The sequence below is a fragment of the Thunnus thynnus genome, chromosome 18, assembly GCF_963924715.1.
Source record: "Thunnus thynnus chromosome 18, fThuThy2.1, whole genome shotgun sequence".
NCBI lineage: Eukaryota > Metazoa > Chordata > Actinopteri > Scombriformes > Scombridae > Thunnus > Thunnus thynnus.
In genome coordinates this window covers 20,272,153-20,286,606 of record NC_089534.1, presented here as the reverse complement: position 1 = coordinate 20,286,606, position 14,454 = coordinate 20,272,153, and the positions used below count along the sequence as shown (strand labels likewise).

General features: G+C 37.8%; 1 protein-coding gene across 1 annotated transcript; it reads left to right on the top strand.

Annotated features, from left to right (window-relative positions):
• Positions 1-3,561: 3,561 nt before the first annotated feature.
• Positions 3,562-13,642, top strand: si:dkey-12h9.6 (macoilin). The gene is made up of 11 exons (XM_067572783.1): positions 3,562-3,800; positions 5,193-5,334; positions 5,486-5,612; positions 5,765-5,888; positions 6,237-6,415; positions 7,485-7,953; positions 8,050-8,208; positions 9,045-9,215; positions 9,514-9,640; positions 10,378-10,552; positions 11,463-13,642. The coding sequence occupies exons 1-11, from the start codon at positions 3,724-3,726 to the stop codon at positions 11,651-11,653; spliced, it is 1,941 nt and encodes a 646-aa protein (XP_067428884.1). The 5' UTR covers positions 3,562-3,723; the 3' UTR covers positions 11,654-13,642.
• Positions 13,643-14,454: the final 812 nt, after the last annotated feature.

Genomic DNA, 14,454 nt, shown 5'->3' with positions numbered 1-14,454 from the left:
AGGCAAAAAGATGAGTTTAGATTTAAAGGACTAAACAGAGTCAGACTGTCTGATGTCAGCAGGGAGACTATTCCATAAAAATGGGGCCAAGGGCAGAGCCCTGAGGTACTCCAGCTTATTATTTTGTTTACATTACATTGCAAGGTCCTGCTAAAGCTGCCCTCATCATTGTATGTAAACCTGCCAGGGGATTTTGCTCTTGTTGAGGATGGAAATTCTAGTTTTCAAAGAACAAGATAGCATTTAGTCAGCGTGACACCTGTGAAATATCTTCAATGATATTTTGAAAGTTGCAGCTCCATGTTTATGTTCTTCTTCTGAGCTGTATGGTATGTTCTATGTTCTCCTTCTAGGGACAAGGTTATGAAGAGAAGGTGTGGATTATTAGAAAGAAAAGTGGACATGCTATCTAAATCAAACCTTGATAACCTCAAACAAGTAACATTAAAAAGTTAAACTAACATTGGGAGCACTGACATATTTACAAAACGCTTTTCTCATTACATTGCGAGTTCCTGTAAAAGCTGCCTTCATCATTTTATATAAACCTGCTGGAGGAATTTTACTCTTCTCGATGATGACAAAATATTTTTATATTGAAGAATATACTGAACAACAGTCTAAAACTAACAAGCAATACAGAAAACAGTTTGATTTGCTTTGAAGATTTTCCCACAGCTTTTTTTCTTATTTTCTAGGCAATGTGCGTTCCACCAAAATGTTCCTTTCCATCCACAGAATTAACCATAATATTCCACTAAGGACTATTATGTTTCTGGTTGTCAAAATTTATGACATTTTAAAAAATCTCTGATCTCTGAAACTGATATGCAGTTATACATCTCTTTGATTCCTATGGTCTATTTGACATACTTGCCTAAATGCCATTAAAATAGGTTGACTAATCATTTTTAGCAGTTAAATGCTGAAAAAATTAATGTCGTTATTTGTGTCTCATGTGGAGAGCCTTGATCCCTTGTCCTCATTTCTTCGTTATATCCACACTCAGAAATGTGGGCATCATAGAAATGATGTAGATGATCGTTCATACTTTTATTTCATCTTATCTAGGCTATTGTAACTCTCCTTTCACCTGTTTTAACAGTTAAAGAAAGTCTATAATTCTGCTGCAAAACTTCTGGGGACGTTTGCGCCACTGCTCATAAAATCAAATGTATAGCCTACAGTTATAATGTAAGAGTTTACTTAGTGGAGACTTACACGACACTAAATAAAATCCAGTTGCACCACACAAAATGTCTAAGGCAGGGATTATCTGTTGCTAAATATTGACGCACTAACCTGTTGTGACTAGCTGAACTAACCAACAGACAACACAGTTTAGACTGAAGAGTAAAAGAGGTAATATGGAATATAGTCGACATATCTGACCTGACACTTTAAATTTTCACATAAAAAACACACTAAACCTCAAATTACAAAATGTTATAATAACCTTAGACTGTTAGCTCACTGTAAACTGCATGAACTGATTAACGATTCTTAATAAAGAGTTTACTCAGTGAAGACTAACACAACGCTAAATAAAAACCGGCTCTGCCACACAAACTTTCTCAGGAAGGGATTATCTGTTACAAAACATTTACACACTAAATTGGTGTGACTAACCTGCAGAGGAACAGCCGTGCTTACATGCAAAGCATGCTTGCTTTTTAAAAAAAATACCATTATTTTGAGAAAACAAGCTTTGTCATCTCTAGATAATGAGATAATCATTGCCATCAATGTCATTCCTCTATGAACTGTCCATTATGTTGAACCAATGCTACATTTATAATAGTGCACTCATAATAATCATTATAAAGAGTGGTGTCACAAAAGAGCACTCATGGAAGAAGTAGGAGGAGATGCACTCAGTGGTGGCAAATCTCACTAACTACACTGTCCTATAGCACTGTCCTACACTACATAACAGAATCTCTATACTAACAAAATAGTTAGACTAATGACCATGACAAAATAATATGCATAGTTATATTTTCATTAGGTTATTATTATTATTGATATGATAAAAGCATCTCAATTGTCAGTGGTGTAAACTGAACCATCATGATGTTGGATGAAGTACACTTTACAGTGAATGGTTAGGGTTATGTTTGTTTATTTAATATCCTGAGAATTTGAATTATTGTTCACATGAAATGGATGACTCATTCAGGCATTATCACTTCTGTTGTCAAGTAGACATGGTATATCCATGTATGAAATGGATATGGCTTGAAAATAAAGAATACATAGTGTTAGACACCAAGAAAATATGACCTCTCAGCCTGGTAGTCCAAAAAGTAGAAAGGTCAGACCTTTTGTTTTCTCGTGATAACAGGTTGATTATCTCGTCTGGAGATATCAAAGCTCGTTTTTTCAAGACAACTAAATAATTGACTTGTGATCTTGAGATAAGAGCATTAAAAAAAGTAAGTGCATGCACAGCCTTTCTTGGCTTCTGTACACTAAACCTCAAATTACAAAATGTTAATATATATTATTAACATAGATATTGGGCAAAATAAATAAAATTGACTTTACTTTTAGGGCTCTACAAGGTCAGGCATCTTTCTTCATTAGAGATCTACTGCAGTCCAGTGCATTGTGTGTATTTTTATTTGATGCTACTTTATACTTCCACTCCACCACATTTCAGAAGGAAATATTATACTTTCTACTCCACTACATTTATTTGACAGCTTTAGTTACTCTTCAGATGAAGATTTGACACAATTGATAATATAACAAGCTTTTAAAATACAACACATTGTTAAAGATGAAACCAATGGTTTCCAACCTTTTTGGCTTTTGATGTCTTACAAAAAGCAGTGTGTAGTCGGGTCACATTTCAGATGTCTGTGAGTTGTTAACAGCTCCACCAAATAGTGATTTTTCCCTCTAAACTTCTCACATGGTTTCATTTCAATAAATGTTCAAATGATCCAATATTTCACCAAAAATCAAAGATTAGAGAACAAATCCAGAAACTGAAAACAGATTTGTGTATTTGTTTTTTCTTCTTTCTTCTCCCATTAATCATCTCACGACCCTTCAGATTTAGCTGGAGACCCTTTGGAGGGGCCCGACCCCTAGGTTGGGAACCACTGGACTGGAAGTGGTTGAAACTAGCTCCACCTCCAGCAGCTACAACAGTAACATGCTGCTTACACACTGATGCTTCAGTATTAATAATCCAATGATGTCATATATAATAATGTATCAGTCAGAGGGACCAAATCACTACTTTTACTGCAATACCTAAACTACATTTTGCTGTAATACTTATGTAGGCCTACTGTTACTCAAGTAGGATTTTTCATGCAGGACAAAAGCACCTCTATGATTAATTTATAAATATTATTAACATATATATATATTATCATAATAATTATTTTTGCATTTATTATATAGCTACTTGTTATTTATTATAGTGTGTGTTTGTAAAGCTGATGTTAAACTGTTTTAAAACGTAAAACTGTTGTAGTGTGTGTTGATCTGCTCCCCTCCTGCGATGAACACTTGTAGGTACACATCCACTGAGCATGCGCAGAACCGTCGGTACCCTGTATTTGTTCCCAGACATCATCACAGGTTGAGCTGAGCATCCTCTTCCTCAAGGAGGGATTTTTTTTACTTTAATTATTTGCGCTCTTTCTCTTCGCTGCCGCGTTGCTGCGGTGTGAAAAACGACAGCACGGAGGGAGCAGAAACCATAAGATGAAGAAACGCTATGTGGACGCGAGCAGGCTACGGAAAATGAAAAAACTGAAAATAACGGAGAAGCTGTCTGAGAGGTAGCTAGCGCCGCGTCGCCTGACGGAGGCAGCTTTTGTTGTGGTGCCCGTCTTTGTGTAAATTTCAGCCGTCGTCATCCTGCTCACCTGTCTGCCTCGCATCCCATCACTTCATACCATGTCTCCCATTTTATATAAAGCAGTCCGGTAGCTTTAATAAGCTTCAATATGGCTCAAAATGCCGAGACAAGAGCGTAGAAATGTTGTGCGAGTTACTTCCAGCCTACATTGTTTACAGAGAGACAGACATCAAGCAGCTGTGCAAGTTAACGTCGGCCTGCTGTTCATTAGGCTGCTTCATCAGCCTTCACACTTGTCTTCTCTGCTCTCTGGACAAATTTAACGTGAAATTAACGCATTGTGCTTGTTCTGGAGAATATTAATAACTATATTTTTCTATTATCCTGCGGGAAAGTAGCTCATTTCGCACATAAAAACATAATTTTAAAGCGTCTAGACAGTCCAGACGAGGAAAGATGTACCTCAGGAGAAAGAAACCACTTGTTTTGATTGTGCATTGTTTCACACAGGCAACACAGAAAAATGAAAACAAAATGAAAACAATTGGATATAATTTGGAAATATTAAAAACTGTCCTCTTTTGTGGGTATTTTTCTTGAAATCTCTTGATATGTCAAATATTAAATTGAGCTCTTTGTGTTTTGGAATAATCTGCATTTTGTACATAGTAAGACTACATGTGAGATACATTAAAATACACTTTATCAGTAACATAACAAAGCAGATATGTAGTTGTTTCAGGAATTATAGATGCTATCACCCCCCTTATCCATCTCTTTTCACTCTTCCAGATAAAACATTGCCTATTATTATTGTAGAATAACTTGCATATTTGGCAGCTGTAATAAAATAACCTGCAAGTTAAATCAAAACAACACTCTGTTAGTAACAATAAAAGGGAGATTTAAACTATGTGGAAAGGGATGCTGTGGTGCTCCCTCTCTCCTCCAGATGAAATATTGCCATGGTTACCAAACAAAGAAGAGGCGATGTGATAGCAGCCTATGGATGAGCAGAACAAAGGAGGAAACCACAGCTCCTGTTTGGCTCGTGGTCGCCTTATAATAAGATGAATGAGGGAACAGTCATTGTTCTTTAATGCCTCTACCAAGAAGGATGGACAACATTTTTGAAGATGCAGCTGTTCAATTATAGGTTTAGCACTGTGTATCCGATCTCCAGCCTTGTGTGTTTATTGCCTCGGCTTAAGAGGCTTTACAGGCTTTGAAATGACTATTTAGTAGAATCACAACAAGGAAGGCACATTTGTTTCACATAAGTCAGAGCTGTTCACATCGTCCTGCTGATGTTTAATGTATAATAACAATAACTGACTTTTTTTTTTTTAATGCATACAATTTCTGTTTGCAGTGCGTACACCTTCCTGAAGTTTATGGTGATGTGGACGCTGGTGCTGCTGGCAGATTTCATCCTGGAATTCAGGCTGGAGTATTTGTGGCCGTGTTGGCTTTTCTTTGGGAGTGTTTATACGACTTTCCACTGCCACGGGCTGGTGAGGACTCCTGCTGTGTGATTTTATATTCTGTGCTGCAGCCCAGATGATGATAATCCTGTGTAGGATGTTGACATGTTGACTACACACTATGGATTTGCAGAATCAATCCAATGCATCTTACTGAAATCAATGTTTTCTTTGTTTTCAGGTCATTTGTGCTGTTTTTGTTTGTGCCGCCTTCACTCTTGACATCTTTTGTTTAATTTTTGTTCCTTTGCACTGGCTGTTCTTTGTGGCGAGCACCTATGTGTTATTCAATTACATCTGGCACACAGGTGAGCATACGGATCATTTATTTGTTTCGTGCTGTTAAATCTCAAATCCTGTGACTATGACTTATTTAACCGGATCAGCAGTGATTTTATCTAATTAAATATTATAGTATTTTCCATCTCTTAATATCTGATTATTGCAATTTTCTCCTCAGAGAAGGGCATCTGTATATCCACGGTTTCCCTGTGGATTCTTCTTGTGTACACAGAGGCTTCACTTCGACTCAAAGACCTTAAAACCTCTCATGCCAACTTGTCTCATCTTTTTGCTGCACACTGGTATGTTGATTTATGCAAATCTGCCTTCAGCAAAATTCAAATGCATTCTCAAAATGTGACTGAGCTGTTGTAAAAACCATTAGTACTAATTTTTATTGATCTCTGTATCTGATTTGGCCTAAATGTTTTGTGCAACATAGATTAGACTAATGGATTAAATTCTCTCCGTTTTATACCCGGTGGCTGATTAACAGCAGGTGTAAGTGTGAGGTGAAAATGTTCAAATATACATAATTTATCAATAGAGTAATGAGGTGTCTCTAGTGGTTGACCAGGCTGTGTTTATATTTTGATTATCTGGCACATACAGTATATTCTGATTATCTTTCCCTCTGTATTTGCATTCAGCATAGGATATCCTGTAGTATATCTGGGGTTCGACGCCACCTGCTACTTCACTAACGTCTTCAAGCTGCGCATACAGAAAGCTGTGCAGAGTGAGAATGACTTCCACATGCACCTCCTGCAGCACTCCCTCCCTCCAGGCCTGCAGGTTTATCCCAAGACTGGCACAGATGGCAGCAGCAGTAAGTCCGTGCACCTGCACCATCAGTTCATTTACACTGTGTAGCTTCTTCTGTTCTCACAACCTGCTGCTTGTCTCTGATTTATTTTTTGTTTGAAGTCATTCTTTTTTTTGTGGTTCTGGTTTCATCAACCAAGGACTGTGTGAAACGTTTGCAATTTGACATTTGAGTTTCTGTAGGTGGCACTATTTTTGTTTGTCTGATCCTAACTCATGCTAACCAAGTAATTCTTTCTTCTGTTTATGCTAAGAAAAATGCTAACAATGCCTGCTAGACACAAGACGTTTTGAACAATTATGACATTTTAAAAAATATATTTTTTAGGCGATTTTTGGAGGCATTTTATGCCTTTATTAGACAGTGCAGAGTAGAGACACAGTGAGGGAAGAGAGAGAGGGAAGAAGGACATGCAGCAAAGCTCCTCTGCTTGACTTAATGACAAGAGCAGTAGAAAATACACAGCCATTGTCTTAAATGCTAAGGCCATCAGGAAGCCCCAGATGTTAATTTATTGATATGCACTGTACTTTAATGCACCAATGACATTGTCTTGATTTTCCACGATTCTTAAAATACAACGGTTCATTACCCACTGGCATACAAAGTCATTCACTGACTCCTCAGGAAACAAAAAGTGAGTCACTTGCAGAGATTTAGGAAACATTTAAAGAGGAAGTCATCCTTTTTAGTGAGGAAGAAAGTGTTTACACCAGACACTCATTTAGTTTGGTCGGCTCATTCAGCATGAAATGATGACAACAAAACTACAAATACAGAAAAGCACAACAACAATAAACAAGGCTGGCTCATATTTATACTTATGATTTATGTATTCTTATCTGGTAGTAACACCATCAGGGTGGTAAAGTTACAGAGACAGGAGTCTTTTTGACGCTTCTATACTCAAAATGCAACAAACAGACTCTTTTTCCACTGTTGTGCAAACCAATGAAAGGTGACTGTGAATGTTTTTGCAGCCTACAGTAGATGTTTTCATATCACAGCTGCAACATTTAAATGACGGTAGAGTGACAGTATTGACCTTTCATGTTTCTGTCTGTACTTGCAGACTCAAAATGGAAGACAAAGCCTGAATCAAGTCAGTATCAGTGTCAGAACGGTGCTGTTGTTGCTCATGACGAGTCACACACCGTAGACTGCCTCCAGATCCGCAGCGAGGAGAGAGCAACAGAGAAGGGAACACAGGAGGTGAAGGCAGCTGACTCAAACCGACGGACACCGTCGTCCAAATCTGGTGTCAGTGAGTCCAGAGACCAGCTCTACAGCGGGGCAGGAGGACCAGAATCCTCTACAACCCTAGAAAATCTACCTCAAGAGGAGCAGGGAAGCAAAGCCACGCGGGTGGCTAAGAGCTCCTCACCGAAAGTCCGCAGAGCCAGCACAAACACTCCCTCACCACCTGCTGGCAGGACTGAGAAGAAACAGAGATCCAGCTCAAAAACTGTCAGCCCCAACCGGGACACGACAGACAAGAGCGTCACAGCAGCTCAGAATTACCACACCGAACAGATGAGCAAGTAAGTCACGATCAAGTTTAGTTCATTTAAGTTTAGAATCGGCGCTAAAAGCTTTTCCATGTCTTTCCATGCAACTCAACCTTCTTCATCTTTCAGGCTGGAGCAAGAGCTGAGGAGGCTGAAAGGCGAGCTGCAGGTGAGCCGGCAGAGCGAGCAGGAGCTGCGGAGTCACATCTGCAACTTGACCAACAGTGAGAGGAGCCTGAGACCAGAGGTTTCCCTGCTCAGACAGTCCAACATGCTGCTCCAGAGCAAGTGAGTGATCCACGAAACCCGACGGAGAAAGCTCGTCTTTAGCTCCTTCTGTGGGCTGTTTTACACATTACATCAGTCTGTAAATAAGAAGGAGGATAAGAAGCTTAAATGATGCTAGAATTAGGGTTGTCTGTGAAAGCATTTGGCATGCAAACATTTTCAAATAAACTGTTTTTGAAGAGATGTTGTAATCCTCAAGAGGATGGATGGATCTCTCTCTAAAGTGGACCATAATTAATATCATATGGAGGGACTGTGGCTCACATCTTTTTTTTTAAGGTTATTTTTTGGCATTTTTGCCTTTATTGGATAGAGAATAGTGAAGTGGCAAACAGGAGACAAGGGAGAGAGATGGGTACGACATACAATGAAGGTCATTGGCTATAATTGAACCAGGGACGTTGTGGTGATGTGGCATGCACATTAACCATTTGGCTACCAGGGCGCTCCAACTAGTTTAATCTTTGAATCTCACACAGTATGAGATCTTTATACATGAGATTTTTTTTTCTCTAAATATTTATGATTGTGATCTATTAAAACAACTTTTATAGAAATCAGTGTGATAAACATGAATTGAGGTGAATTTGATCCTGCGTTCTTGCCAAATACTGTCTTGTATAATAATCACAATGTCTTCTCTTGTGTAAACTATAGTAAACGTTGTTCAAAATGTGACTCCACAAAAAGTCTTATGTGGAAAAACAGGAGATTAGTACCACGAGCAGATTGAACCTTAGAAAAGTTTGTCAATCGGTTTGGATGTTGCAGTATCCCACTTATTTATCATCTTATTCGTGATGTCATTCAAAGTGAGTTTATTGTGTTTCCTTCAGGATTCTTTGTCTGACCAAAACCAAGCAGAGGGACAAACAGACCAGTGCGATGCTGGAGAAGAAGACCAGAGCAGAGACAGAGGCCAGACTCTCTGTTGAGAAACAATTGGCTGAGCTTCAGGCTCAGAAACTGGAGGAGGCGGCCAGCACAGCGCGGAGTCTAACAAACAGGTAAAATCACACTCGTCAGATCTTCAAGCTCCCCGTTACTGAAGTGGATTAGCGTCTGCTGAATATAATGAAATGCTGCTGTGAGTGTGTTTGAACAAAAGCTTAATGCACACATCATTTTTACTGATTAAGATATTTCCTTGCATCCTGTATAACCATCTTCAATGTGTTAAAAAATCAAGACCAACTTTCAAAAAATGCCAATGAAATGTTTCTTTCTGTTTGAACTGGTCTTCATTTCAAATGAAACCTCTCTCTTACCGCTCAAAACTGTTATTTTCTCCGTCTCCAACACCAGGCAGGAACACACTGAAACCCAAATGTTAAGGAAAAGAGTAAAAGATCTAGAGACAGAGTACAAACAACTACAGCTGGAGTATCAAGTGAAAGAGAGTCGTGTGGTAGATCTAGAGAGTGATGTTGAGGTATCTTTTTACTCTACTTGGGAATGAACTTGTGAGTTTTAAGTGTCTGTGAGTTTCAAGTGGTCCAGTTCTTGGTTGTCTTCAGTTTGGTCATGTAGTAGTTTTTGCTGTTTAAGTTTCTGATTTCATGTCTGTATTTCTTTGTGTTTGTAAAACTCGGGGACATTTAGTATTTTATTTTGGCCTGCAGTCAGCATATTGCACTTTGTCATCACATCAGTATGCAGTATTGTTGTATGGTTCTTTTTTTCTGACATCAGGTGTGTACATTGTTGTATCGTGTGGTATTTGATTTCATTTTAATGGCATACTCTCCATGAAGCATGCTGATAAACAGAAGCCAGGTCTTTCATAAAAACATTGCACTGCTTTAAGAAAAGTTTCCCAGTACAGGATCACAAAATGTAAGAAAATGTCAAAGTTAGTGTCAACACAGACAGAATCATCCCTTCGAATATAATAACGTGCAGTTTTCATGTTTTTTGAATCGCTGGCCAATTCATCATCAGTGTGTGAAAACTGTTTTCTCTGTGGTGCATTGGTTTCCTAAGTGAATGAACGTAAACACATCTCCATAATAGCAGAAGCAACAAAGTGAAGCACTGACTGAAATCTTAAAAAGGCAAAATACTTAGGAAACCAAAGCACTGACTCCCTCAGGTGGTCACCGCTCAAGGTACAACTGCCGTTGTGATGTTTTACACATGTTCTTACTGTTGATGTGTTTTTGGAATCAGGCTCTGGGAAAGTACCGCTGTGTGGAGAAAGAGACAGACATGCTGCTGTCCACTCTGTCAGCCATGCAGGAGAAGGCTCAGCATCTGGAGTACAACCTGAGCGCCGAGACTCGCATCAAACTGGACCTGTTCTCGGCTTTGGGAGACGCCCGCAGACAGCTGGAGATTGCTCAAGGTTCCCGCTCTTTGTCTTGACATTTATTTTGTCTCCTGTGCAACCTGTACAATGTGTGTGACTTTTTTTTAGCTCACTGCCTCCACCAAAGCAGGTTACCGTATGTTTTGCTTAATTGTCTGTTAGTTAAAGTGATGTCTAAAAAAAAAAAAAAAAAAACAGATTACAATTCATTTTAGGAGGAAAGTTATGACATGGGCCAAGAAACACATGATAGTTGTTGGTGGGTCCAATAGCGCCACCATGTGGTCATAAAGCACTTTACATTGTCCTGTAAGGCCCCTCGTCCTCCGGTGCCACAGTATGTTAATCAACAATAAGTTACTCAACTGTGACTGCTACATGCTAAATCCATCCATCCAGTGCTGATGTACCAATGTGAGAAGAAATAAAAGGATGTCGTCACCTTTGGCTACACTATTGAACCATCCTGAGATGGAAGCAGTTTTCCTCTGAAAGGCGAATTACTGAAAAGGCAAATTCTTCATTACAAGCTGCACTGATTTCTGAATAGAGATTTTCAGCATTTTGAATCTCTTGCAAAACAGATTTTGGACAAATGTAATCCAGTAGAGCTGAAACAATTAGTCAGTTAATTGGTTGATTGACAGAAAATTAATCAGCAATTATTTTGATAATCAAATTATCATTTCAATAATTTCTGTAGGCAAATATGCCAAAATGTGACAATTTAATGCTTTTCTTTGTCATACATGATTGTAAACTGAATATTTTTGGGTTTTGGACATTTGTTTTCCTAACGTTTTCTAGTTTTGACTATTTGACTTCTCTTTCTTTCCCCCCTGATTATAGGTTTAACATACAAATTCGCAGTCATTAAGATGACTTGGACTTCATGAATGACCCAAGAGTATCCATCTCCTTACATTTACTTTTGTGTGTCTGACAGATAAAGTGATAAAACAGGACAGAGAGATCAGTGAGATGAAGCAGAAGATTGCGGAGGTGATGGCCGTCAGCCCCGGTGTGTCCTACATGGCCCCTCGTCCTCCGGTGCCACAGTATCTCACCAAGTTACTCAACTCTGAGCGCTACATGCTCAATCCACGAGCGCTGATGTACCAGTGTCTGAAGAAGTAAAAGGATGCCGTCGCCTTTGTCAGACCCTCCATCATTGCATGTGAGAGGGAGGCGTTTAATGGATTATGTTACAGAGCTAAATGACACCATGAAGTCATCTACTTCCAGCCATGAATGGAACCAGAATGATCCTCAACAAGTCGAATGCCTTTTTCTGCACTGTTGGTGCTAACCTGACATTATTCTGTAAATTTCCTGTTTCCTCCCACATCAAGGGTCGAAGAATTTCACTCCAGAATAAGATATCTGATATGCAGAGCTGCCATAGGCACGAATTTTTACGTAAAAAATACACCCATCCTTACAGCATTAACCATCTAGTTGGGATGCAACACAGAAAAGCACAACATCTCTGCAACTTCAGAACTTGCAGATTTGTCTAAATAATAATCTGATGCTGGATATGGACATTTCAATACTACACAGAAGAAAGAAAATGAAAGAATGAAATAAAAAAGTGTTTCCTAAACAGCAGGGACTAAACACTTCAGCTGGGCCCAAACATTTTGCATCTTTCATCTTCAGGCTTGACACAACTTCAGATCAGTAAACATGAATTTTTTTGTTCTAATTTTACAAACAGCTTCTGCAGTTTGAAGCCTCCCTCAAGTTATCCACTGTAGTTTTAAAAAGATTTGACTCCTGGCATGAAAGTAAAACAAACCATTCAATATTATTTAGGTTTTATTATAAGTATTATCATACAAAGTTGTAATATTTTAGAGAATATGATCACCTTTGTTGAATTATTACAGAATTATCTTGATCTGCTACAATATTGACTAAAGCATTCAAACTTACATTGTAAAAAGTTTTTTAAATCTTTGAGTAAAAAGTTCTAAGGTCTAACAAAATGATGTAATAGCTCTGTTTCAGCAGACGTTTCAACTTTTTATGGTAGGAAAAGTACAGGTGTTACTAATAACATTAATGATGGCTCCGATCTATTCAAGTGTCCCAGTAAGCCATGACAGTGCAACAGTGAGCCAGTATGTACAAAACCAGCACCCTGAAACTGGAGCAGCTAAATGGAATTCATTATTAATCATTAATTTTATTATTTCCACCTGTGCATTTCTTCCTGTGACATGTCAAAATGTCTTCTGTGAATAGGCTTATTATTTAAAAATATATGTTCTAAAGTATTTAAGATTTAAATGCTGCAACAGATTTTGGTCAAATGTATTCATTTAGACGTGATGACTCAATATGATTATAGAGAGATGATAAATTATAAGATTGAATTATCTCCAAGCTTTAGTTAGTTGTGTTAATGGACTCCTGTTGAATTCTAAAAAATAAAATCATATCTTTATTTGATAAAATACAAATATTAGGTCCAAACAATATTTTATACACAATTCTCACAAAGCATAAATATAATGATTTACTGATAACGTCATATTCTAAATTTTTAAGGCAAGTATGCAACAATATGTCTGTAAATAGTGGATAGAGACAATTTGAATTATGCTTACATTTTACATGAATGTCATGGGTTCAGTCAGTTAACTTGTTAAAATCCAAAATATAAGGCAGTTTGGAATGAGACCTGTCAGAGTTGCGGACGTCTTGAATTTGGTTTGGTTGAATTTGGGAGCTTCTTGGGAACAATTTGTGAAGATGTTTTATTGTTGGAGTGAACTAATTGAAGTTAAAGGAGCACATCAGGAAAGGCAATTCTTTCTCTTTGTTTCCACTGACAGCTAACAGCTACATTTTGCTGTTTGGCAGCTCTCCGCTTCAGAATGGCAAACTTTTGGAAAAGAGAGAAAGCATTAAAAAAAGGACAGCGGACTGACTGTTTGCCACTTAGTTAGTCAGCCTGAGTTACACTTTGTCCATGTGTTGAAGTGGAGTTACGAATAACAAGGAATGGTGTTGACCAAACATGGTTCATGAATTTAATTACTGTGCCTATATACATTACTTTCAAACTGGGAAGTAAAACACAAATTTAATGTGAAAGAGTAAAGTGTTTGAATTGAAGTGCTATGTACTGTTTTTGTAGTCTTTTTGTTTTTTATTTTTTACACACAATGTACAGAATTGAAAATACCCACACAGCTGAAAAACACTCATGAACTGGATGTCGCCCTTTTTGGTAGCTTTTTATTTAGAGTGTGTTTCTAGGGTGTTTTATATCAAAAATATTTTTTAGTCTTGCTGTACTTTTATTATACTGCTGTAATTTTGTACGGCAATGTGTTCGTCAGCATGAAATGTGTTTTATTCAACTGTTATTTGAGCACACATTGTGACTTTAAGTATGTACATGAATATACTTGTACAAGGGCTACCGTTTCTTAAAATTTTGAACAAATAATTGATAATTCAAACAATGATGCTCTGAGGGTAGATCATCATGCTCCTGATACAACAGGATTGGGTTTTGTATAAATAATTTAAACAATTGAATTTTGTCTCATTTGTGTCTTTGTGTACATTATTCCCTTGAAATTCAACACAAATCCCAGTTACTTAACCTTTTCACCATAAAGATAAAATTACACCAAAAGTTTCTTTTTTCTGCAAAGGGAAACACCGTCTTAAAGTTTCAGTTTTCAATATAATGGGTTTTTAAATTACACTTTAAAACAATCAATTTTTGCAGCATTTTAAGTCCTTTTAAAGTGCTGATTCCAAACCTTCTTGGCTTGTGACATCTTGTTATACAAGTAAAGATCACTGTTCCCTTCTTAGATTATTTCATTTTTATCTTTTTTTGAGTCCCAAAGAGGAAGAACTCTCCAGAAAAGATAAAATAATTTTCTGTGGTGAAAACAGTTTTCTTTCTCCTC

Excerpts from the sequence above, each read along its gene's own strand:
- si:dkey-12h9.6 (XM_067572783.1), top strand. The coding sequence starts at position 3,724 with ATGAAGAAACGCTATGTGGACGCGAGCAGGCTACGGAAAATGAAAAAA. Across the intron at positions 5,613-5,764 it reads CAATTACATCTGGCACACAG|AGAAGGGCATCTGTATATCC; the intron begins GTGAGCATACGG and ends TTTTCTCCTCAG. Across the intron at positions 9,216-9,513 it reads GCGCGGAGTCTAACAAACAG|GCAGGAACACACTGAAACCC; the intron begins GTAAAATCACAC and ends CTCCAACACCAG.